This window comes from Lacerta agilis, chromosome 3, assembly GCF_009819535.1.
Source record: "Lacerta agilis isolate rLacAgi1 chromosome 3, rLacAgi1.pri, whole genome shotgun sequence".
In the NCBI taxonomy this organism is placed as follows: domain Eukaryota; kingdom Metazoa; phylum Chordata; class Lepidosauria; order Squamata; family Lacertidae; genus Lacerta; species Lacerta agilis.
In genome coordinates, this window is record NC_046314.1 from 74,787,344 (window position 1) to 74,813,654 (window position 26,311).

At 37.8% G+C, this 26,311-nt stretch overlaps 1 protein-coding gene across 1 annotated transcript in view; it reads left to right on the plus strand.

Moving 5' to 3' along the window:
* Window positions 1-26,311, plus strand: part of RYR2 (ryanodine receptor 2) — a 238,954-nt gene that overhangs the window by 178,688 nt on the left and 33,955 nt on the right. The window contains 12 exon segments of the mRNA XM_033145434.1: window positions 543-713; window positions 1,907-1,966; window positions 3,998-4,132; window positions 5,827-5,939; window positions 7,807-7,903; window positions 9,196-9,299; window positions 10,285-10,336; window positions 11,122-11,172; window positions 20,004-20,103; window positions 21,516-21,595; window positions 22,618-22,694; window positions 23,069-23,142. Of these exon segments, the coding sequence (XP_033001325.1) occupies window positions 543-713; window positions 1,907-1,966; window positions 3,998-4,132; window positions 5,827-5,939; window positions 7,807-7,903; window positions 9,196-9,299; window positions 10,285-10,336; window positions 11,122-11,172; window positions 20,004-20,103; window positions 21,516-21,595; window positions 22,618-22,694; window positions 23,069-23,142 (1,114 nt within the window).

A 26,311-nucleotide genomic window follows, 5' to 3' on the forward strand; every position in this document is an offset into this window, starting at 1 on the left:
GTCAGTGTATTGCAGAGATGGGACCTGCCTGAATTGCTGACTCTGCTGTGGTATGTCCCATTCCATTGGATATGACGCCCCACGAACTAAAAGTAACAACTGGTCTTACCTGAAGTGTAGTTTTGAGAGTGGGGTGTTGTATCCAATGGACCCAACCCTAGGGTGCTCTGCTATACACTGTTGGGAGGAATATGGCCTAACCTGAGTGTTAGTTTGTCACGTTCCTTGTGTTGTATTTCCTTGCCTTTCGGATACTTAGCAATTTAGAGATTTTATTATAGAAATTTCCAGAAGGGGGAAGTCGGCAGGTATTTTTTTTTCTCTTTAGGGACTCTGTCAGTACTTTCTGCTTGGCAAATCCAGAAAACTGAGGGAGTCCAGCCTACTTCCCACAAGTCTTTGCTCCTGTCTAGTGTCTCACAACAGGGTGAACATCCATGCCATTCCACTGGATACGATGCCCCATTCTCAAAACTACATTTCAGGTAATACCAATTGTTCTTTTTACAACCTGAAAATGGATTTCTTCTTATATATTCCAGGCAGCTGTTTCTGATCAGGAAAGGAAAAAAATGAAGCGGAGAGGTGATCGTTATTCAACACAGACTTCCCTTATTGTGGCAGCTTTAAAAAGACTTCTGCCTGTTGGGCTAAATATTTGTGCCCCTGGTGACCAAGAACTAATTGCACTGGCAAAAAACAGATTAAGTATGGTAGGTTAACTATATAGATCTGTTTTTATATCTAGGTTGGCAGAGAGGTGATGTGCTCCCTCTTACTTGTCCTATATATTTTTCAATACCTGCCATTCTTCATAATTAGGGAAAATGCATTATCCTGCAAGGTGTGTTTGGCATATGTGGTTTCTTACTTTGTCTCAGATTTCTCTGCAGTGCCCACAACCAGATCATGCCATCTTTAACCTTCCCGGCCTCATTTTCTTTAAGCTTCTGTCCATTTCCAAGCACAACTTCCTCTCCTTTCTGGGCTGATATACCTGAAAGAAAGTCCCTTTGCTCTCAGTGTAGCTTCTCAGTGAGTAGGAGTGCATGACCGAGGAAGCCCCAAGTCCATCCTCTCTCCCTACTTTTAATTTTGCTTGCTTCTTGCTTTCAGGTGTGTTTGTAGCTGCCACACTTCCCAGTAGCACGGGGCACCTGCATGCAAGAGGCAAGGTTGCAGCAAAGGGGCTCAGGAAGTTCCTTTGCACTGAATGGGGTTTACTTATGGGAGGAGCCAGTGGTGAATCAGCCATGCCCCATCACAGCCCCATCACTCACTCACCCACTTCATAAATTGACCACATAAAAATGTGGTTTTACCATCACTAAACAGGATTTGGATATTGCAGACAGGATACATAGAGCGGGGATCACTTTTTTAGGGCTGCACTGCAAAGTTTAATGAAGCAGACAGGGATATAAAACAAATACCACAGTTTTCAACTAGGCCCCCTTTAATGGTTCCTCATCATCCTGGAAAAAATTGACAAGTGTGGTGCCGCAAGGTTTTGTCCTGGGGCCTTTGTTGTTCAACGTCTTTATAAATGACTTGGATGAGTGAGAACTGGATTCCCTCCCCCCTCCCCAAGTATTCTTTTTTAATGTTTGCAAAAGCACTGGAGGTCTTCTGCACACCATACTCAAAGGAAACGCATTCAAAACTACAGTTTTTTTCCACAGTTAACAGGGCAATTGCCACCCACACCTAAGGCAGATATTAGTAACAGAATAAACTACAATCTAATATACCATATACTGTCTTACCACCACCATTCAGAATATAACCTGTTCTGTTTTGACTACTGGCAAATATGATCAATTTACAGATCTGTTACATAGTATTTTCAGAACTGCATGCTTGTAACAAAATGAACCTATTGATAATATGTATATTTTCTTGGCAGAAAGACACAGAAGATGAAGTTCGAGATATTATACGTAATAACCTTCACTTACAGGGCAAGGTAATTTTAAAGTATTGCATCTTGGTCACCCTTGCATCATCTGTATGGCGTTCAGGATACCATCTATGTAGTTGAGTTTTTTTTTTTTTTAAGAGTCAAATATCTCATGCTTTGCCCTGTGTTTCATAGGAACTAACACTCTTTTGTGTAGCTGTTTTAATGGCCATTTAGGTTAAAGAACATAGTTTAGGAATATCCAGTTTAGTTTTCTACTTACAGAGTGTATTCACAGATTACTTCTGCTTTGCTCCTTCCCTAATGTTAGAAGGAGCAACAAATCACTGTCCTTGACTTGGTGTTACTTGTGAACCAGGGATTGTGATGGTTGTACTCAAACAGACTTTGGCTTCACATTGTGGTTTGTTTGGAGTAGCATGCTACTGGCTTAGTGGCAATTAACCTTTGCAATGTTTCACTCATCTGCTGGAAGCACTTTTGTGTGGCAGCAGCTCTTTGAAGTAGCTGTAATACGTAAGAGTTGCTTATCATGTGTATTGCACCCTCAACTGGAAAGTTTCCATGACACTACTGCATATTTTTGGGAGCAACTGGCCCTTGCACAGGAACTCTGCAATCTACATGATGGATGAAGAGCTCTTTCATTTTAATGCCTCCACACTGTGCTACTGCCATCCAGAACCATTTCTGAATCACTGTAATATAATATATATATATTTTAATATGATTCTTAGGTATGTCTTACTTGGTATTAAGCAGTATATAAATTAATGAATAATCCTAACATACATGCACAGACACCCACCCACCACTTTTTGCTCCAAAGCTCCTCAGAGCAGTGAACAATATATTAATATGAAAGGAATATACAATAAAAGTACAATAAATCATATTGTATATCTGGAAGGCTAATTATCCTGCAGCAGTTGGAGGATGGAGATATTGACTGCTTGGTATCTGCATGACAATGATGGGGAGTAGATTAGAGGCTTAGTTGTGGGAAATACTGTAGTGTATTTTATGTTCGCAAGCTTATGTACAAGAGAGTAACCCATGGGCTGCTTGATCATTCAATCCATGCCTACACCAAATCTGTTCTTTCTGTGACAGTTAGGTTGTGGCCTCATTTATGTTGGCATCTGAGTCTTATCTGTTATTTGCTGTTCACTTGCCACTCCTTGCATCGTTGTGTGTGGTCCTATGAATGTTTATTCAGAACCAAGCCCTGCTGTAATCAATAAGGTAGACACTCCTGCTTTGAAATAGTACTGGCTTAATTTAAGAAGTTTTATTATGCTGTTTATGGTCTGCCCTTAACCAAGGGACCACTGAAACTCACTATCTATCATGGTAGCAGCTGGAACATTCAAGGTAAAGGACTAGAAAGTAAAACAGCTTTTTGGTTGTCCTCCAGTGAGGAGGCAGTGCTATCTCCTTTGAGAAGGGTGGGGAACCTGCGGTTCTCCAGAGGTTGTTGAATTAAAAGTCTCATTAGCCCCGACCAACATGAACAGTGGTTAGGAATGGTGGGAGTTGTCATTCAACAACATCTGGAGGGCCACAGGTAGGGATGGATGGATTGGTCCAGTTCATGTCAGTTTTGCACTTGTCCATCCCGTTTCCACATTAATCTGCAGTGCGTGTGTGCCTATCTGTACTTCCAATATGTATTTTATCGTAAAAATATTTAAATAAGTATTTTAACTGAGATTTCTAAAAATATATTATTCTAAAATATGCATTTTTAAGCATTTCGGTACGTTTTTGAGCCAATAACTCCATCACAAAATTTGGAAAAGTGTGAAATCCGAAGGGATAGCTACATTTTGTTCCATGTATTAGTCTCGGAGGTGTGAGTTATATAAATTCTCCCCTGCTGTAGGTTGTATCTTGCTACTTGATGATTTGCCCAGGTTAGTAATCCTGGAGGAAAAGATGGGGTAAGACTTGACAAGGGAGTCTTGGCAACCCACACGGGCTAGTTCTGGTTAGAAGAATGGTTTATAATGGTCCTAGCAAGTTGATACTTATTTTTAATGCTTACATTGTTCATAAAATCCCTTCTTCCTGCAGCTTGAAGATCCTGCCATTAGGTGGCAGGTTGCTCTTTACAAAGATCTACCAAACAGGACTGAAGTTACTTCAGATCCAGAGAAGACGGTGGAAAGGGTCCTGGATATAGCTAGTGTACTTTTTCATCTGGAACAGGTTAGATATATATTTTAATATTCTTAAAGTGTATTTTAAAAAGGCACTCAACTACGGCTTTCAAATATACTTTTTGTAGCATTGTGACAATTAGCAGCTTTGGAGTTGTTCATGAGACTACACAGTGCAGGAGGAAATGTTACTGTGATCCTGATTGGGTCACAAAATGACTACTGTGTACACTTTTAAAAATATTCACACAGTTCCAGGTGACATGCTTGACTTTGTGTGCAGTTTGGCCCTAAATCAAAAGCCATCAAGTCTTAATGTTTTCCACTTTTCTCCAAAGCTTTCTTTTTTCTATATGTGACATAAAGTACATTGTTTTGCTCTTTCAATTTTTGCTTCATCTATTACTTTCCTTTTTATTATTACTTCCAGAAATTCCCTAGTCGAGGGAGAAAAAATTTCAGAAGGGGAAGTATGGAGTGTCTTTTCATACTGCTAATTATGTTAGCTTTACCTATTAATAGTTTTATTTACCCATGAATATATTTTTTGCCTTTTAACTTATATTTTAAATCACATTTTTAAATGCCCTTTCTCATTACATGCTTGTTTCACATTTGTTTATTCTTCACTGAGGGTTGATTTGTAACACACAATTACCTCCAAAGGGTGCTTTGATTTCTTTGCCTGACTAATTAAGTTTCCGTATTCACAGTATGATCCTTATGTGTTTCCTCCCCATGGTAATTAGGTAAATTTGTCTCTTTTATCAGAGATCTGTTCTTTAATTTAAAAGTGACCTCACTAACATGTGATTTGAAGTACTAACTTTTGATTAACTATAAAGACCAATATTGTTTCCTAAGTAAATCTGTGGTGACCAATGTACGTAACATTTGTAACCTTCTTTATATTTTATGTTTTAGCTAATTCTGTTTAACTCCAATTAACATTAATTTTTTTTTAATGGTCTTGATCTTCCTTACAAAATAAACAAGAAGTATGCCACGGGTAGTTTAAATGCTTTCTTTTACTTGTTCTAGACACTAGTGGGGAAGTTACAAAGAAAAGTCCCCCCCCCTTTGCTAGTCCCTTCATCTACCACTACTATTAGAAGTCGTAAACTGTATTCCAGATAACTTTAAGCATATCCAAAATCTTCCATGTTCCCTGTGGAACATCTGCTTTGTTTTCCTTTGGACAGCAGACTTGCACACTGTATCACAAATGACTTCTGAAATCTAATTTTTAAAAGCAGTTTCCTGTGGGGCGACAGGGGAGTGGTTGTTTGAGAAACAAGATTTCAAAGACTTGCTGGGGGCATAATTTTCTAGATTGTGGCCATAATATTTTGGCAAAGGTTTGAATGGGGATGACCACAACCTTTTAAAAAGGTTTTCATTTTGCCATTTATATAACATTTGGATTACTGCATATATATGCATTTGGTTTTTTGCACATACTATGCAAGTTATATGCATAGTATTGCATATAATATTTCTTACGTTTTAAAAACCAGTAGAGCAAGATTTCCTAACTGGGGATAATTTTGGGGGTTGACACTGCGTTCTAGGCTTAGGGCATCTTAGACGAACCAATAAGAAGCTAACACCATACTTCAGCATACTATTTTTGGCCAGCAACTGTTATGAGGTTTAATTTTTTTAAAACAACAACAACAACAACGATGCAACAGTCTAGAAGAGGTGTCTGATTTCTGTTTTCTGTTTCCATATGTGCTACAGGTTGAGCATCCTCAGAGATCAAAAAAAGCAGTATGGCATAAACTTCTATCTAAACAGAGAAAAAGAGCAGTGGTAGCTTGCTTCAGAATGGCACCACTATATAATCTTCCACGGTGCGTGTAATCTTGCAGATTTGTGTATATTATATTGCTGTCCACCTAGGTATATTGCTAACTTGGAGGGGAGGGGTGAATGAAGGAATACTTTTGAACAAGGAACTAAGATGGTTAACTGACTAGCAGATTGGCTATGCCCTTCCTTTAAAAATTGTTGTGGGTGATCAGAGCAATCATGGCCGTTCCCAGTCAGGCTCTGCAAGGCAAGACTGCCTTATTGACTTATCTGCTTGTACTTTGCAAAAAGAAATAGAGTAATAATAATAATAATAATAATAATAATAATAATAATAATAATAATAATAATAATTTTATTTGAACTCCATCCTCGGCCGGAGCTGGGCTCAGAACAGCTAACATCATATAAATAACACAGTGTACATTAAAACAGGCATCAATTAACTAAAATACATCTTAAAATTAATTCAGGCAAATTAAAATCTGCACAAATAGCAGTTATAACGTTAAGATTGAGCGCGGTTAATACTTGCCAGGACCATCTATTTTCACTGATCATACTGTATAAGGACCTGTGAACAGGCTGGGAGGCCTCCTTCATGTTTGTTTGTTCTTATACAAAGGAAAGTAACTCAGACTGCACCCTGGCCAAAGACCTGGCAGACCAGTTCTGTCTTGCAGGCCCTGTGGAAAGATGTCAAATCCCACATGGCCCTAGTCTCTTGTGGGAGAGCTTTCTACTAGGCTGGGGCCATGACTGAAAAGGCCCTGACTCTGGTCGAGGCCAGTCTAATTTCCCTGGGGCCCAGGATCTTCAGAGTGTTGTTGTTTGCAGACCATAAAGTCCTCTGTGGGGCATACCAGAGAAGGTGGTCCTGTAGCTACAAGGGTCCTAGGCCGTATAGGGCTTTAAATGTTAAAACCAGGACCTTAAACCTGATCCTGTACTCCACCGGGAGCCAGTGCAGCTGGTATAGCACTGGGTGAATGTGATCCCACGGCGAGCACCCCATAAGGAGTCTCGCCGCGGCATTCTGTACCCGCTGGAGTTTCTGGGTCAGTTTCAAGGGCAGCCCCAAATAGAGTACAGGCTTCTTACTTTATTTACTGATTTAGACAATGTTTATAATGTTTAATCACAATACTCTCTAAGCAGTGTACAATCTAATACAATCAGAATGAAAACTATATCAGAATTCAGTTTCAAAATTGGATCACATTCCACAAAACATCACAGAGAGAGAGAGAGAGAGAGAGAGAGAGAGAGAGAGAGAGATCTATATCTATATCTATATCTATAAAGTTCCAAGGAAGGAGATTACTATTAATTTATTTTTATCTGGCTATTATTACCTTTCTCCTGGTCCTGAACATCCTCCCGAGGCCATAATTACAATCTTTCAATTTGGCTAGACACTATACTCAACCGGCCTGGAACAACTTACTAGAGAAAAGGTCGTCGCCCATGGGACAGAGGGACCTTGAGGAAATGATAATTTAGCTTTTACCTTGAGTCTTAATAGGTTATAAGGTTTTATTGGTAACCATATTTGTTGTAATTTTGTTGGTGTTTGTCCTTTAGATGCTATGGCCAGTCGGCTACACAAATAAAGTTTGAATTTGAATTTATCTATATCTATATCTTCTTATAGTCAATACTTTATAGAAGGGAGGAAAGGTGACATGTAGTTTCAGATCATGCTTATAGAATGTTAATAGTCAATTAATCCTAATATAATATCCATAATAAGCTTTATGGAATGAACAACAAATACCTCCTTTTAAAAATTGTTCACCAGTTGTAGTTATTTATTTTGCTTATTCGGTATGTTCAAAATTTTAGACTAATATGAAATGGCTGTATACACATACATACATACACACCACTTTCCCTTTTCTTTTTCAGGCATCGAGCTGTCAATCTCTTTCTTCAAGGATATGACAAGTCGTGGGTGGAAACAGAAGACCACTACTTTGAAGACACGCTGATAGAAGATTTAGCAGTATGTTTGCAGTTCATGGTATTTAAAACCTTTTGTTGATTTTGAGGGCAATTGCTGTGCACAGCATGGCAGTTGCAAAAGGTGGCAAAGTCAGGGAATATGCCACCAATTGCTGGAAGCAAAAGGAGGGGAGAGTGTTCTTGTGCTCTGGTCTTACATGCTGGCTTCCTGCAGACATCTGCTTGGCCACTGTGAAAACAGGGTGCTAGATTTGTTGGGCCATTGGCCTGATCCACCATATTCTTAGGATAGGGAGCAAAATATACCTTTCACCGTCCCAATGGACAATCGTGAAGAAATAAATCTAGGGCACATTGAAACTCCTGGATCAAGTGGAAATAGTGAAGAAAGCAGCCAAGAGGGAGCCCTGCAAAGGACTTTTGAACAGCTGAACTAAGGATACCTGCTTCAGCAAGTAAGATCCAGAGAGGCAGGAAACTGGAGGCAGTGAAGGAAATGTGGGGGAAGATAATGTAGTCAGATCCCCAGTTCCATGCTTGGAGCTGTGATGAGCAAGCAGCAATGTGATTAATAATAATAATAATAATATTTATTATTTGTACCCCGCCCATCTGGCTGGATTTCCCCAGCCACTCTGGGCGGCTTCCAACAGAAACCAAATACAACAATATCAAACATTAAAAACTTCCCTAAAAAGTTTTTAGTGATTTTCAGATAAAAGTGATTTCATCAAGACACGAGACTCTGGTTATTTCTTTTATGGACATCAGTTGGCATTAGAAATTCTTTAGCCAGTGTGATTAAGTTTAGACTCTCAAGAGACCATAGCAAAGCCATTTAAAAATCATATTGGTGACTCTTGTGCAGAGGGTCTCACAGGCTCTTGTAGCTAGCAGATGGTGTAACATGCTATTTTAAAACTTAGTTTCAATGTTTTTTTCCTGGGGTGATGCAGGGGTACACATACCCCTAAACATTTTGTGGATGTAAGTTTGGCCTCATTGAGGGGCAGTATTTCAATATGAGTAGGAAAATGAGAGTACCCCTAAATATTTTTTTTTGGGGGGGAGCATTGCATAGTTTGATGTCTTTTTTGAGTCGAGCTATGACATAATATTTGGGAAAGGTGAAAGTCTTTGGACAACTGAGTTCTGATCCACACATTAGTCTGAGGCATGTGGATTAGTTCAGTTCATATTGAAAAGAAGCATCCCTCATCTAAGCCCATTTATATGGAAGTAAATTTGATGGCATATGAATAAGACTTCTACAGAAACACATTTACAAGTTATCAAATATTTAAAATCTTGATGTTTTTATTTTTTTAATAGAAACCTGGAGAAGAACCACCAGAAGAAGATGAATGTATTAAGAGAGTTGATCCTTTGCACCAGCTTATTTTACTCTTCAGTCGAACAGCATTAACTGAAAAATGGTGAGAGTGATGGGAGAGGGAGGATATTTATGATTTTTCATTAATTGCTTTCTCTCCAAATCTGCATTTTTTAGTTCACTTGGAAATAGTAATGGGCTAAATATAAATAAAGTAGGGCCAGTTCATAGGATTGTATTGTACTAAATCAATATTGGAGTAGACCCAGTGAAATCACTGGACCAGCCATGATCCATTGGTTTCAGCGGGTGTGCTCTGAGTATGAATTGGTTGGATATAACACATCATGTTTTAATTGTTCTTCAGGTATTTCCCCCCATGGATTTTTAATGGGATTGTGAAGTATAAATACCAATTAATTTTGAATTCATCTATATCTCTTTTTTAAAAAATAAATAAATACTCATCACTAAGAGAGAAAAGGCTATAGCTATTTCAACTAAAATGTTTTAGCTAAAGTTGAGCAAAGTTGAATTTTGAAAGATGTTGATGTCTTTTCTTCTGTTACTGCATATTTTGGTATTATGATTGTCATTATGACCTTGTTTGTTTATATTTGATTTGCTGAAAACCATATTCTAGGAGAACAGACAAAATAATGTGAGGGAAAAGTAACATACATACATACATGATTTTATTTGTTTGCCACTTTTCAATAACAGCAACAAACACCTCTCATCCCACCAAAATTCACTAAACAATAACCCAGCCCAAGAGTCTGTTAAGCAGTCTCAGCTTCTGCAACTAGTCAGGGCCCTGTCATGCCAGGCCAAATGAAAAATAGCCCGCAAAGGCAGGAAGCAGGTCTTCCAGGACTCACAGCCAAGGTGGCTTGCCACCACAGAATTGGCTATAGAGACAGCAAAACATAATACGCCTCATCCAAGTTGGACAATGATCTGTTTGGCCTGCACCACTAGGAGTAACTGCCACCTGATGTCACATTAAGCGCTCTTCATGGGTATGTAACAATTGTCTCTTTTATGACAAACAGTAACCACTTATTTTTCATTTTATTACTCTATAGTAAGCTGGAAGAAGATTATCTTTATATGGCATATGCTGATATAATGGCAAAGGTATTTTCTTCATTTTTCCATCCTATTTTTCCATCTCTAGTAGCGGTGTCAAGTTTTGTAAATGCTTGACTCTAAATACAAACCTTGTTGACTCGGAATGCTTGCCTTAAAAATCATTCCCCATATGATTCCCCATATCCTTTTCTAACTCAGGTTTTAATCTGACTCAACCCACCCACCATTTACTGGTTACAGTAGCAGGTTGGGAGGGATAAGTGTCTCTCACTTCAATGTTTGCAATATGCTAGGAGCTTTGAGAAATGTAATTTCCCCAGGGCATCTGAAAGCCACAGGCAGGTAAAGGGCTAAATGATATGGTATTTGGAGGGTCTTGGGGTAGGGATCAGACTCTGTTATGCAGCTGGTATAATTTTTTTGAGTAAAATATATCTGTTGGCTGAGTTCAGTTAAAAACTGAGCCCAAGGTAGTTTGCTTATCACTATAAACACACACAAGCACCGTAAGACTAGGGGTAATACCCAGTTGTGGCGGTCTGTGAGTACTGCACAATAGGGATTCCCTTTCTTTTCCTTCCCGCTGCTCCAAGGGGTTGGGGACTCTCCAGAGCATATTACGTGAAGCATAGAAGACTTCAGGCAAGAAAAAAGGAAGGGGCAAACCATTTGGTGAGGGGAAGTCCACTTGTGTGACTTAGGGCTTTGCCCAGTATGTACTTAGCACATGTCTTGTTGTTTTAAAAGTGGGAGATTTTTCTCAGTAAAACAAGTGAATTTGACTTCAATAGTTCATTTGTAAGTATGGTGTTCTTTTCACGTGGTTTCAGAGCTGCCATGAAGAAGATGATGATAATGAAGAGGAAGTCAAGAGTTTTGAAGTAAGATTGTTATTACTGTTTACATCTTTATGTTTTACATTATTTCATAACATCTAACTAGCATTTTTTGGTTCATGGTTTTCTATATTTAATGACCTTTAGACATAGCATAACTATCCTTCCATTTTATCTGTTTGAATACCACACCACTAAAAGCAAAATCTAATTATCAGATTTTACACTGCTTTCAAAATACACTTGTGAGGGCTTTGATGGGAATGTTGTTCCACATTTAAAATGTAGCCATTTGGAAAGTATTCTTTGCAAAAGTTGACAACAGACAAAACACGGTGCCCTTGCTCTCCAAATGCATACAAGCAATATTAAATCATGATCCTAGAGATTGTAGCTTGATATTAGGTAGAAGATGTACCATCACGTCCGTTAGATGCAGTATGTAAAATGTTTTCTAGGCCAAGATCAGCACATAGAATAGTGCTCAAAAGGCAAGAGAAGATCAGTGAAGATGTAGCTGCACAGTTGCAGTCTGTTTCCAGTATCTTCCTTCCTGTAAGTGCCCATTATGAGGTGTGTTGCTGTAATCTGCATAATCCAAAAGCTCCAAGTACCAACAAGGTAGTTGCTTGTAGATTTTATTACTAAAGTTAGGCTCCTTCAAGTTCTATGAAGTTTTTAGTAGGAAGGACAGGATTTGGCCTTCCTTAAAAAACGCTAAGGAATTCCCTCCTGTTGCTTCAGCTTTCTTCTGCCACCCCAAAATGAAGCGGATTTCCCTTCCATCTTTTGTGGAGGGTGAATGTTCCCTCTGTTCCTGTGGATAGAAAGATGCTGGAAAAGGTAGCCAGGAGAGGTGGTCCCTGCAAGACATTTTGTACCCAATGATTGAAATGTGAATGGTGCCTGCATCTCATATTAGTCCCATTCTTCTCTCTTTAAACGAATATGCACAGGGACCCTACTGCTATACATGTGTTTTAAGCAGGAATGGAGATGATGTACAAAGGGATATGCCACTCACATATTTTGTACTTTGGTGTTCATGAGAAGTAACATCCTCATGATTTCCCTGCAATGTTTCTAAGAAAGTGACTGATCTAGAAGAACTTCAAGGCTAATAATTGCCTGTTCTTCTAAAGTCTCTGAGCTCACCATTATTTTGGTCTGGTTTCAGCAGCAGTCACCCTCTCCTACATCCAGTACTCCATTATGGCAAGATAATTAATAGAGAGTCAGAGCCTTAGGTTGAAGACGTGTCACTCACTATCATACGAATGACCCTGGATTCTACATTTCTGCAATATATTTTCCAGAGAATCCTATTTACATGCTGAATAGGACCAACTGGCAGGAGACAACCAAACCCTGTGGGATTTCTTACTCACCACAAGCCTTTAGGATTTCCTTGCCACTTAGCATTTTTTTTTTGCTCCTGTTTAATTTGTCTTGGCCTCTACACAATTCTATGTCTCTATTCATTATCAGTGTATAATTTCATAGATTAACCATTCCCAGCCAACAATCAAAATCAATGTGTTTCTCAAGACTTAACTGGTGTAATATCCTATCTTGCACACAGAAGGGTAGGGCAACAATCTTCTTGATCTGCTTTATTATTGAAACACTGCATTATTATTTTTTTAAATAGCACTTGGGTAGTTTTCTCATGCAAATTTGGGAGACGAGTCAGTGTCAAAAACTACAATTAACTGAGTTATTAAAAATATAAGGGATATTGTTATCTCAGATGTTAGAGATACAGAGGATATTATTTACATCCAATAAAGGTCCTGGAGGTAGATATGTTACAAGTGTTATTATGTGGGGTTTTTTTTTTAAGAAAAATTATATTATTTCCTACCTGTATTAAGAACATTCATGAAGCATTTTTGTTTTGATATGTAAAAGTATTTAGTGATGTATATAGGTTACAGCACATGTGATAATGGCCATTATTTGAAATTAAATATAGTAAAAACTGTTATTTATTTAATTGAAAATAAAGTGATCAGACTGCAGAGTTTCGACCTCCTAAATTCTCATGTTCAGGGGCTTCCCTTTATTAAAAAAAAATATGATCAAAGGAATGTTCTTAGGCACTCAGTAAGGAATCTGTTTGTTCACGGGTCATTTTCCTTCATAGAAGACAACATGCAAGCAGCACTTGGAATGTTGCCCAATGGATATGGTGGACATATACTTAAACATAAATAAATGCTGACCACTATCAGAAAGTGATTACATGTGCTGATTCGTGCACTGTTAGATTATTTAGGTAAATGTAGGAGGAAAGCTTTTTGTGTTCCTCTTTCTTCATCAGTAAAATGGAAATAGTTCACAGAGGCTTTGAAAAACACATTAAATAATGTTTTGATGTAGGACTGTTGTTTTTTGTCGTCTCCCTCTCCCTGTCCTTTCCCATCATCCTTGCTCACTATTACTAATCATTGTTGTCCATGAAGTACATTTGTTTGTTTTCATTAACTAGTTTATTTCAGTCTTTTATATGTCTGTGATAAATCTTAGTAAAAAATTCACATATTTTAAAGTAGTTTTTTGCAGAATATCTTTCTAGAGTATTCTAGCAAGATGCATCCAGCAGAATTATGGTTGAATGAAAGAAATTGCCAGTGACCAAGAAAAGGGGGGGGGGTAGATTAATCAGCTTCCGTATCTGTCACTGTGCACATTTGGAAGTCATTAATGCTATTGTTAGGAAAATTTTAATATCTCATTCTAATTTTGAAAAGAAAAGTTGTGTCGAGGAAAAGGACTAGCTGAATAACTGCATAAAGTAGATTCAGACTTTTCTTCCTTGTTTTAGTTTTTCTGTTTTAAGTTGCCTACAGAGATGTGGAAGCAAGGGATAGTTCTTTTATGAAATATATATTTGGTTGATCAGTTATCACTGGAGTACTTTGGGCACTTTTTTCTTATTGCTATTTTACTTCTTATCCTCGCCTTTCCCTAAGGTCACAGGATCCCAACGCAGCAAGGTAAAATAATGTGTGTGTATTTATGTGGGTCTAATTTTGTGGTATTTAGTTTTGTTAGACCCAACATCTTGGACAAGCTCTCTAAGGATGCTCTCATACATTTCTGAATCTTCTCAGTTCCAAGAGTGACACATGCTTTTTTTAAAAAAAAATTCAATGCTTTCTACAATTTCTATTGTAAGAATTAGAATAATAAACTATATTAGGTATGCCATACAAAAAATACCCATGGCAAATGAAGCAACTTTTCATTTATTTTCTGTCATCTTCAAAATATAGTCTGTGGACTAAGTACTGTTGACCACAGTGCAATTTATGATTGTGAAAGCTGAACAGAGACTGACCAATAAGAGACTATTTCAATTTCTAATTGATAGCAGTCTATTTGGTTGTTTATTTGGATTAAAATATTACTTGGCATCATGTGTGTCAGAGAATGTACTGATAATTTGCTGTATAAAGACCTTATGTTACTATTTATCCTGGTGTACTGTGCCATATTTGATGCAAAGAGATATTGCCATTTCTATTGAACATCAGTCTTCGGCATTGACAATCCCTTTATCTGACAGATGTTTCAATATTTGAAGTCACTCTTTGTATTAGTCATGATTAGTCTTTTTGCCTCTAATCCTGTCTGCATATAATATAGTCCTCATATTTACTCTCAATAGGTTAGGAAAATTCACCTCACTAATTCTTTTCACCCTATACCAGGCATGTCCAACAGGTAGATTGTGATCTACCGGTAGATTACTGGACGTCTGTGGTAGATCACCAGTAGATTAGTGGCTCCCCTCAAAGAAGGTAAAAAACTTTGGCTTCCCTAAAAAATATCTCAATGTCTTTGCCCTGCACCCCTAAAATGACCTGAACCACCAAAAACAGGGCTTTCCACCCTAAAAAAAAGCTCAACGTCACTTTCCTCTTCCCTAAAGAAGCTCAACAACTTTTACGTGAACCCTCCAAAACAGGGCTTTCCTTCCTAAAAAAAAAGCTCAACAACTTTGACCTGAACCGGGTAGATCAATGCCAATTTTTAACTCTGTGAGTAGATCACAGTCTCTTGGAAGTTGGCCACCCCTGCCCTATACTATAGGACCTAAGGTATTGGTTGCTTTGTCCATTTCAAAGGATTGGATAGTAAATGATAAACCTTAGGCTGTAATTTAGGATTGCTCTATTCACTTCTCTTGGTTGGCATCTCATTGTTATACAAATTTTGTGAGACAGAGGGTTTTAAAGCATTTACCTTGAACAATAAATGCTGACTGATCAACAATCCCACTAAATGGCTACGGCTCTTTAACTCAAACCTTGAAGCATTTTCATCCACACTCCTATGTGAATATGGATGAGCTTATTTCTTTTAATAATCTCTTTCACAAGCAGACTGTTACAACAAATGGGTAGCACATCCTCCATTGTCTTCACCATTGAGTGATGAATTCCTCATGTTTTTATAAGGCTCATACCACATAACAGCAACCTGTTCCACATAACTCACATATTGAAACACTCCACTGTCAACCCAGCGTAGAACACTATTTTAAGGGCTTGCTTTCCCTCTGCTAAGCTTATGCAGCGCATCAGCAGCCTCACTACTGAATGGTGTGTGGATCTGATACAGCCCTGTTGGCTTAATTTACACCATCTTGCTTTATGCTAGGTTATTTTGCATAGGATTACTAATTTATATATAGTCAAATCCTACCAATTACTGCCACATTATATTGTTACTGGCAAACCCAATCCCTGCCAAGCCATGCATGTGATTCCAGGGGTCTTGACCCTCAGCTAGGATCTGTGCTTCTTTGGAGAATTGAAGATGTGGCAGAGGCCATTGTAGCTGTAAGAAATATGAGTTATTCACATCATTACTCCTGAGTTTAGATGGAGTTGGGATTTTACAGCATGGTCTCAAAAGAGACTTGTTCTCCACAGGATTCCAGCACTGGAATCCAAGGCATCTTGCCCAGCTTGCCTTCTGCCAGCCTGCCCAAGGTGGATCTCTCTATGTTCTCCCTTCTTCCCAGCACACCTTGCTGAAGACACTCTTTTCCCATCACCTCTCTCACACCCCCTATTACCCTGGCAACCTTTGTCTTCCCAGGCCCAATAATTCCTCATATTAACACCTCTATCCCAGGCGAGGCTTTGGCTTGGAAATAAAACTTACCCTGTATTTTCCCACTGGCCTGCAATCTTACCTTCAATACTCCAAATAGTCAAAATCCTGTCATTTATTAATGTCTAGGGTTTAGGGCCCCCTCCACCCAAACTATAACACCACATTACTACTTGAGGGTGGTTCAACTAGCTCTCCTTTGATGTCCCTTCATTTCACTTACAATACTTCAATAATTTCCCATTTGCTTTTATGTGCATCTAACAAATTCTCTTAATATTCTGTGGCTAGGAGCCAACAATGGCTTTTCACTTGCCTGTGATGGTCCTTTTTGAAGTCATTTTTTCTAGTGGAAGACTATTGCATTAGAAAAGAAACCACAAGTTTTTCTATTGGTGCATGCCTTTGCACAACCCTGATTGATTCACTGTGGTGCAGATACATTGTTCTGTTTACAGTTGCTTGAGACATCACGGAACAGCTGCAATATATTTTTGTGTGCATGCCAGTTTAGATAGATCATTTTTAATTCAGCTGAGTGCAACTGCAGAATTATTAGGCTATAAGGAAATATATCAACATTTATTTGCATGTTACACTCTATTTATTACTTGACAATTGGCATAAACCATTTGCTTTCAATACTTGTTTCCCTGGGCAAAACCTCATAGCACATTTTCCAAGTTACTTTGCTTATCTAGAGTATTCCATATCTGTAATACAGTACACCCTCAACTTACTCAAGGGTTACGTTCTTTGCACAAAATCAGAACTCCTGGACCACCTTTGCTGTCCAAGATCTCACAGGTTGGGGGCTGTCTGAGATCTCATGAGATGGTTCTGAGAAGATTGCACAGACGGTGTGTAAGGTGGAGGGTATGCTTTCTGCTGCGTGAAAAATGTTTGCGGAAAGAGCCTTTAAACCCTCTGCCTTACTTACTGGGCTCTGGGATGTGAGATCTTGGTTTTTCTGAGCCTCAGCTGAAACTGAGTCCCTTCAGATTTGCCACTGCAATTCCCATGTTGGTAGTGGCTTCTCTCTCTCCTTTCTTAGTCACTACTACTACCATGGTAAGCGACCCAAAATGGAGGGGTTTTGTGGATCCAAAAAATCCAGAATATACAGCGATCTCAGTGATAGGGTCGCCACTGTCTTAAAGTTTCAGTCATTTCATCTGCTTGTAGGTGAAAGGATAAAATTTCATTCCTAACACATTACTTTTAGCATAGTACCTGTGACATAAACAATCTGGGATTCTGAAATTTCTTGACTATTAACATCTTACATAAATGTGGTTCACTTTGCCGTGGGTCTAAATCATTACTTCACTATTTACTATTATGGATAAATAAAAACAAACAAACTACTATATTCATTAGTTTAAAACAATGAAAGTGAGAAAAGGCTCATATATCACAAAGTAATTGCTTCTAATGGTGCTTTCACATTTTGTTTTAAAGCTTTTGTTCTAAAGCAGCTGGAGATGAACTTCTTTTAATGGAAGTTCAGAGTCTGGGGCTGCTGCTGTTTCTAGGCCCCATACACTAGTTCACCTCACCCTCTCAGTGATCTTGTATGCATCTCTCCAGCACATGCGCAACTTCCTAATGGTTGAGCCATTATACACATAACTATTTGTGAAATTAATCTATAATGACACATTTAATAGTGTTGATTCAAGTGGGAGAAGACATTCAGCAGGAACAAGATTGTATTACCTGTATATTTGTGTTCTGTGTTAAAGTATGCAATAATGTTTCTTTCTTTAAAATAACTTTCTTTTTGTGTTCAGAATTGTTGTCCCCCACCCTCTTTTCAAGCTGATTTATTTTCCTGCCTCTTCACAAATAAAATGGATCTGTATAGGCTCAATTGCTCTTTAAAGGGAAAAATTAGATAGTGATATCTAATAACTTGAATAACTTGTGGATTTTGTTCTCCTTACTACCACTTGCTATTGGAAATGACTTTCATAACTCTAAACAAAATAAAAAATAAAAAATTCCAGTAGCACCTTTCGAGACCAACTAAGTTTGTTCTTGGTATGAGCTTTCGTGTGCATGCAAGAACAAACTTAGTTGGTCTCTAAGGTGCTACTGGAATGAATTTTTTATTTTGTTTTGACTATGGCAGACCAACACGGCTACCTACCTGTAACTTTCATAACTCTGTTTCCTAGTGAAATAATACAAAATTACTGCCACACAACTCTCCTTCAGCTGAAAGGGGAGAGCCCTCATGCTAATGTGTTGTTGTTGTTGTTGTTTCTAAAATGGTGGCAAAAACGGATAAGTGATTTTTTCCCCTGTGGAATGGAAAGAAAAAGATGGTTGGGTCTAAAAGAAAAAAGAAAAAATATTCAGAAGACTTTTGAGTCAAAATATTGTATTGCAGCTTCATTGAAACAGTGTTGTTGTCATGTCTTGGTTGTGTGTGTGTGTGTGTGTTTTCCTCCCCTCATAGGAAGAGGTTTAAACAAAAATGTAAACTTTCCAAACTCCAGTGGCCGCAATGGGATGCAGCGTTGCCATATATCCCACTTTTCCTAATCTCTGCTTTATTTAGATTTCTCATAATGCTTGAGAAGTTTCAGCCATAGGAAGAGAATAATATAGCTAATGCATTTTATTTTCACATTATAATTACAGAGCAGCAGCAGCAAATGTAAGAGTTCTCTGGTAACAAAATGACTGACACAGTCCATCCATCATCGTGTTTAGTTGAAAATAAAGTCTACTGTGTTCATTCCCGATCAAGTGTGCATAAAATTAGAACTTTTGAGTGAAGGATTTCCCCCTTTAACTGTTATTAAATACATTTTCTCCCCCACCTAAATATTTAGATTTTAGATGTTGAATATATCCAAAGCTTTAAATTGTTTAAGCCTCTTCTGTCTTCCAGTGTCTACTTTTTTTCTTTCTTTTTGCTGTTGTTTATGGTAGCAAAACTGACTACATCTGCTGCAACTGCTTTTAGGTCCTACATAATGTGGCGGTTTTTGATGTTATATAACTTGATATTGTCATGCTCCATTAACCTGGACCTTTAGATGGATTCCCAGTTATAGGGCTCTAAGCAACTTCAACTTTTCACTAAATTTTCTGGCATTCTCCCATTTATTACATGAAAGCTAAAAACCATCTAGATTTAGCTGTGCCTTCTTGCTTTTGAGTTATTATCCTTTTTAGATTTTGAGGTTTATTCAAAGTAAAGATCAGTCAATGCCCATCCATCCATAGCACATCAAAATTGTAAAATTTAAAGGTGCACCAAAGCTTACCATCTCTTATGTCACCTTTCTTGAAATTGACATGTCTCCCTAAATTATGCATCTTCTAAAATAGTCACTGAATATATAACATATTCTTTTATCACATTGCACGAGTTTCATTTGTAAAGAGATGAATTGAACTTTAATAAGAGACTCAAACTAGATAATATTTTAACATAATGTGAAAACTGCAGCGCCAGAATAGTACAAAACAACATTTTTGAGACAAGACAATATACAAACTGAGGTATATGAGTTCTAGCCTAATTATTTCCAGTTGAGACAATTCTTCACTGAAAAACCTGGGACTAAATTTCTACCATACGAAAAAAGAGCAAGGAGATCGTAAGTCTGTAAAAGAGATGTTGGATATACAGTATTGCATATACTGTATTAGACTAAAGTTGCTATAGAGCTCATACCTACATAAAAGGTACAAATGTGAACTTAAGTTAAATGGCTGGTATTTATGTTTAGGAAAAAGAAATGGAAAAGCAAAAACTCCTGTACCAGCAAGCAAGACTGCATGATCGAGGAGCTGCTGAAATGGTCCTTCAGACAATTAGTGCCTGTAAAGGTAAAGGCTTTAAAATTGTATATGTATCTTTGTATAGGTATATACTATAACCCGTTGAATGTTTTAATTTAACGTTCTTTTCCATCTTGCTCCTATCAGAAAGGTCAACATTTGTTTTCTGTTCCCAAATATTCCTGGCCCAAGGTGTGTATGTGTACAAAGGTGTGGGAGGTCTCCTCTTGAGTCAGGAGACATAGGTGTCAAAAATATGGCCGACCTTCCCAGTAATAATATCAGCATTGGAGCTGAGAGAGAGACAGCACATGAGGCTACTGCCTGCAGCCCATGCTGGTCCTCATTAGCTGCTTTCTGGTGCCACTGATGGAATCAGAAGAGGGAACCATGGTGATGACTTCAAGGTGTAGGCAGGAACCCTGCAGGTGGGTGGGTGGCATTGTCTCTGCTCCTCTCAAGGCAAATTTGCTGCTCCTTGCTCCACAATACCTAGGAAACTTATAGGAAAATTGCATGTGCCTCTGGCCTCCAGGCAGCCTCCAGATCTTCTCAGCTTAGAGCTTAGTTAGAGGCATTGAGTGAGAATTTAGGTTCTTCACTTGAAGTGACAGCTACAAGCATCCAACTCTTTTCCTTGAGATGGCAGGACAGACTTTGGTCTTTCAAATTTCAGTGGTGCCCTGTGTGAGGCCAAAATTCAGTGCTCCCCTTCCTCTCGCCTTCTGTTCTGCTCTGTTCACTACATCATAGTTGTAGTGCCCTGTAACACCTCCTAGGCTTGGCGCCAGTGTACTGGAACCAGTCACACCGCCCTAAATCTGCCTCTGCCACAGGACTATAACAGCTGAGCAGCCAAAATTGAATCCCTTTTCTCCAAGGACAAAATTGTCCCAACACGGTCTCTCCAAAGCTGACACCTGCATTTCATTGATATTGGGGGTGGATTTCTTTCTCATGTGTTGGGGAAAGTACTAGGAAAGATTAAGAACATAAGAAAAGTCTGCTGGATCAAGCCAATGGCCTATCTAGTCCAGCATCCTGTTCCCACAGTGGCCAACCACTATGGTGTCCAATTTTCCAAAACTCAATGCCTGTTTCTACAATCACCTCATGGGTGACTGTATATAACTGAATTATATTAACTAAAGTAAATAAAAAATTATTAGCCCAGTAATTGAAAAAAGTATACTTTTCCAGCTGGCCATGCATAAGAAACGCAGCTATGACAGCGTTGCTTTGGAATGTCCTTTAGATAGACAACTGACCAGCCTTATCTCAGGTTTTTTTAAAAAAAATATTTGTGTTGCATCAAACTTCTTTGGTCTAATGGGTGTTTATTATTTCTCTTAATTTTTAACCATAATTTATATTATTCATGTTTTACTGTTTAAATTGTTTGACTGTTTATCAGCATTCAAATTATTTAGAGGTTTTGTAAATAAATGTTTACTTTTCAGGTGAGATGGGTCCAATGGTTGCAGCCACCCTAAAACTTGGGATTGCCATCTTGAATGGAGGAAATTCTACTGTTCAGCAGGTAATTTAGCTGGTATCTCGGTGCTAATTATTTCTTTCATTTCAGACACAAGCGTTATCGTATCTATTTTAAATAGATGCACTTTTTGAAGACGGCTTAACATTTGTGACTAATTAAAAATAAGCAAATAGTTTGGAGCTCTCAGCAAAAAGTTATGTTTCTGCCTACCAGCCCTTCAGAATCCAGGTGGGTGGTGACAAGAAAAAGAGCATCATAACATAAAAGGCCCTGAGTCAAGTAAGCGGGATAAGGACTGCAGCCTAAGCCCCTCCTACCTCGCTCCAGTAAACTTGCCTCCACTCAACCAACTGGCAAGAAGCCTGCAAGTTTTGAACTTTGAAAAGGCGCTGATTGCATTAAGTTTTTTTCTGATTTTAGGGGAAGGGGGGGAGGGATTCAACTCAGTAGTGGGGGAGCAAGAGGAGATGAGAAAGAGATTGACGCTGATCTGCAGCTGCCTGCTTTGTGCCTGGCTGATTTACAGCTGGGGGCCCATCCCCTAGCTGCCTCCGTTCTTCATACGACGCCACATCTTGCCACACTACTGTGGCCGTTTTACTGGCTAATTCTCACTTGCACACTCTTTGATTGATCTACCTTCATACTGCCTTGCCATTTCTCCTACTACTTGTCTAAACTCACAGCCTCACAGAAAACTGGACACAGATTTCTGGGGTCATTTTTGTACCCCAGTGGGTGGCCCGTCTCTGTCTACCCGGAGATGTCAAGGGTTGCATTTGGGAGCTTTTACATGCGAAGCATTTTCACTCTCACTGAAATGCAGTCCTTCGCTTTACCCCCTAAAGTTTCTCTTTTTAAGTCATCCAGGAATTTTGTATCTTCTAAAAATGCTATTGGTTTTTATTTTTAAATTGCTGCTGCTCTGTTGGGTCTCTTCTGTGTTTTATATGGATCCGTGTACTTTAATGCTTTTACTATTTGCAAGCACTTCTGGAGATTATAGTGGTAGTAGTAGCAGTAGTACCACACACAATGTTCTTTCCCCTCTTTTTGGTTTGAAGAAAATGCTTGACTACCTCAAGGACAAAAAGGATGTAGGCTTCTTTCAGAGCCTTGCTGGTCTTATGCAGTCTTGTAGGTAAGAGAAAATGACTATATTATTTTACATTACTAAATATGCCATGTTATCGTTAGACACGAAGAAACCAAATTCAGTATCGAAATACCTATCAGCATGACAAAAAAGTGCCTACCTGTGGATGTTGTTTGTCCTAAGCAAGTTTTATAGCATATTTAATTTGTTCCTCTGAAATAATGAAGCCCTTAAAATTCTCTTGAAGCCAAGGCACATTTACTTTTTAAAAAATCATTAAAAGGCTATGCTTCTTTTGTGATATATCAATGCTTTTGCCAGAAACACTTGATTCACATAAGGATATTTTACTTCACTATAACATAAGATAATGTAATCTGTGGTAAAATTTGAACTATGCATTGCTTTTTTCATTTTAGTGTTCTTGACCTAAATGCTTTTGAACGCCAGAACAAAGCAGAGGGCCTTGGCATGGTAACAGAAGAAGGATCAGGTATTATCATCTTAATGAAAAATTATGTGTAACTTTCCCCCTTAAACCCACTGAAAAAAGTAAGTCATATTGAAATGTATTCAATGAAGGACCGCTGCAAACTAAAGCCACATTCTTTAGTTATTTAAATATTATATCCTCAAATTGTTTATAGTATAATTGAATTTTGACAGGAAACCACTTTCCGGAGGGATTTTCTTTCTTTATTTTAAATTTTTTCCTTGGGTAACAATTAGATGTATAAATTCTAAAATTAGTGACACCACAGAAAAGTGGCTTCTTCAGGAAATATTTTTGCTTGGAAATGTTTTGAAATCCTTTTCTTCAGTTTTTTTCATTAAAAAATACAAGTATCAGAACTTTTGCTTTTGAACCAGTTTGCCTCTTCTGTCCCTATCATCAACTCATTCTTAATTTTCCTTTGTTGCCTCTTTGTACTATTTTATTGTTATTGTTTCTGTCCAGGATCACTGAATTATTTCCTATATGTTTAGTTGTTCTACCAATCCTTTCTCCGTATTGCCAGTGTATTTCTTCCATAACCTACTTCAGCTAATACTTCTCATATTTTTATTCATTAAAATAAAGGGGAAAAACTTGAATGTTTATTTACCGTTGCATTTTGTAATTTCTTTACTTATATTTTTATGCTGCATGTATCAGTAGTTATTTTGCCTCCAGCTGTTATAACTTGTATATCCTTTATTATTCAAATGTTTTCATCAAGCTAAAAGCCATGCACATTAACTTGACTGAAAACCATTAAAGCACATTAGGATTCCTTCTTTTAAATTCTGTTCATTTTTCAAATAGGCTCCATTTTTTAATTGTGGTATGAAAATACACATTTATTTTTCACTCATTTGAGTAAAGTCAGCTCATATGAGTAAAGATAGTCAGATTGTGTACAGATTTGCTTGATCCATTGTTATTCTTCAGAATGCTTTGGACATTGAAGACATAATTTAATTTTTTTTAAATAATTATTCACAGTAACTCCTGGATTTTCATTTTAATAAGTTCATTTTTTTCTTTTAAAACTCTACACCTGTTACTTAAACTGTAAAGGCATGCATTTATACATAACTAACATGAATGAATGGTTATCTAATGTCAGGATATATTTATGTCAGGATTTTTTCCCCTGATTTGATGCTTTTGATTCATTGAGAATTGCTAAAAGCAGTGCTACGTATATTTTTAATCTGCTGAAACAAATTCTCATGTTTTTCTTTTTTCGTTTTCTTTTTTAAAAAAATAAATGTCCTGTCTTTCCCTTCCTCAGTCATCACTCATGAACGTGGTAATTATTGCACACAAATTGCCTTTCTTTTTCCTGTTGTTAGCTTTGTGTCAGCACTGTACAGCTCCTGAACATCATGTAGTTTGTTTTTGTTCTCGGAATTTAAAAGAGTGGGCTCTTATTATTATTATTATGGTTGTATTCTCCAAACTTTACGTTTGTATGCCAACTTTCCCCACATCTTTGTTTTTCCTCCCTTTCTCAGGATTTGCACAGTAACTGGCACACTAGATGTAAGAGCAGCAAGCTTTTTTGGTTTTTCTTTTCTTTTCCTGCTTCATTTGGTGGTGCTTATTTTCTTAGTGGGCCAAGTATTGTGATGGTTGGATGTAAACAAAATGTGTGCATATGATATTTAAACCCACCATGTGCTGTAGTCTTCCTGTAGCATTTCTGTTGTGTATTTAATGTGGCTTTATGGCTGCATTGGTCTGTGCAATCATAGGAAATCAGTGGAGGATCCAGAGTTGGGTTTGAATGTGGGATAGGAAGGGGTGATGATGTCTGATGAGGTTCCTCTCAGTGCAGACACACTGAAATCCATGAATTAAGTCATGACTCACATAAGTCCATCCATTTCAGGGAGTCTACTCTGAGTGTGACTTAGTCAGATACGGCCTGGGACGTTTAGTGACAGAAGATACATTTAGAGTGTAAAAGTAGACATCATTAATGCACGCTAACAAAAATCATTACTGTGTTGACAAGGCTTCGCTTACAATGTTGTAGATGCTAATGTTCCTCACTGAGTCATAAACTCTGGTGGACAGGACAAAGCTCAAAACCAATTATTCAGTAAAGATATTAAATTCTAAGGGTGAGTTTGCTGAAATCAGTTTTGACAGGGAAAGAGGTAATATTCCCTCCATTACTCTTCCGTAGTTAACTTCTTATAAATGCACCCCTATGTGTTGAAATCACAATTGAGCAAACTTCAAATGCAGTATTGGGCATGGTGATTAAGACCACTGGAAAATCATTATTTCCATGGAAAAGTTATCAAGCACAGTCCTTTGCTTATCTATGCAAAAGTAAGCCCCATTGAGTTCAAGTGTGTATAAGGCAAGTATGTATAAGACTGCAGCGTTAAATAGTTCCTTTAATCTCTTCCACTGAAACTTCACAAATTGCTTAATTTCCTTTAATCTCTTCCTTTGAAACCGAGAAATTTAGAATGCTCAATTTTAAATTGAAAGTGCCTTTTAAAAAGTCATTTGTTAATCACCAGTGCTAATTATATAAAATCTCCCTAAAATATGAATGATTTTAAGAGACAAATACTCCAACAACTTATTTATTCAAAAAGTAGCCACATACATGATGAAAATCCTCTTTTGATGGAATACTATAATTTTTAAATATTTTGCCCTAAAACTATATGGAGTTCTTCATGAATGGACTTCCTCATTCAGTTGGGTAGAGGATATGGGACATGAATGCAGGATTGAAGCATATGGGAAGTTCACACACACAGGGATCCATTTATGTTCATGATGGGGGACTTTCCAACCCTTCAGTGCACTATAGGTAGACATAATTGATCTTTAAGCAACAAAAGGGGAACTTGAAAGGAGAAATTATATGGACACAATTCCTCTAGCAGTCATCTGTATGAACACTGTTGAAAATTTATGGGCCTCAGTGGTATTGGTATAATTGTCAGACAGAACAATGTAGACTACACAACCAGGTACACAACAAGCTACAAAAAGCTGTTCTTAAATGAACACTGAATTATGGAGATCCAATATGCTATTTTTCAAAGAACACATTTTTCAAAGTCTAGGGATGTGTTAATTCTTTAGAGTAATGGTATATGTATATACCGGTAATGTAGCCTCTTGGTTTATCAAAGTTTTTATATCT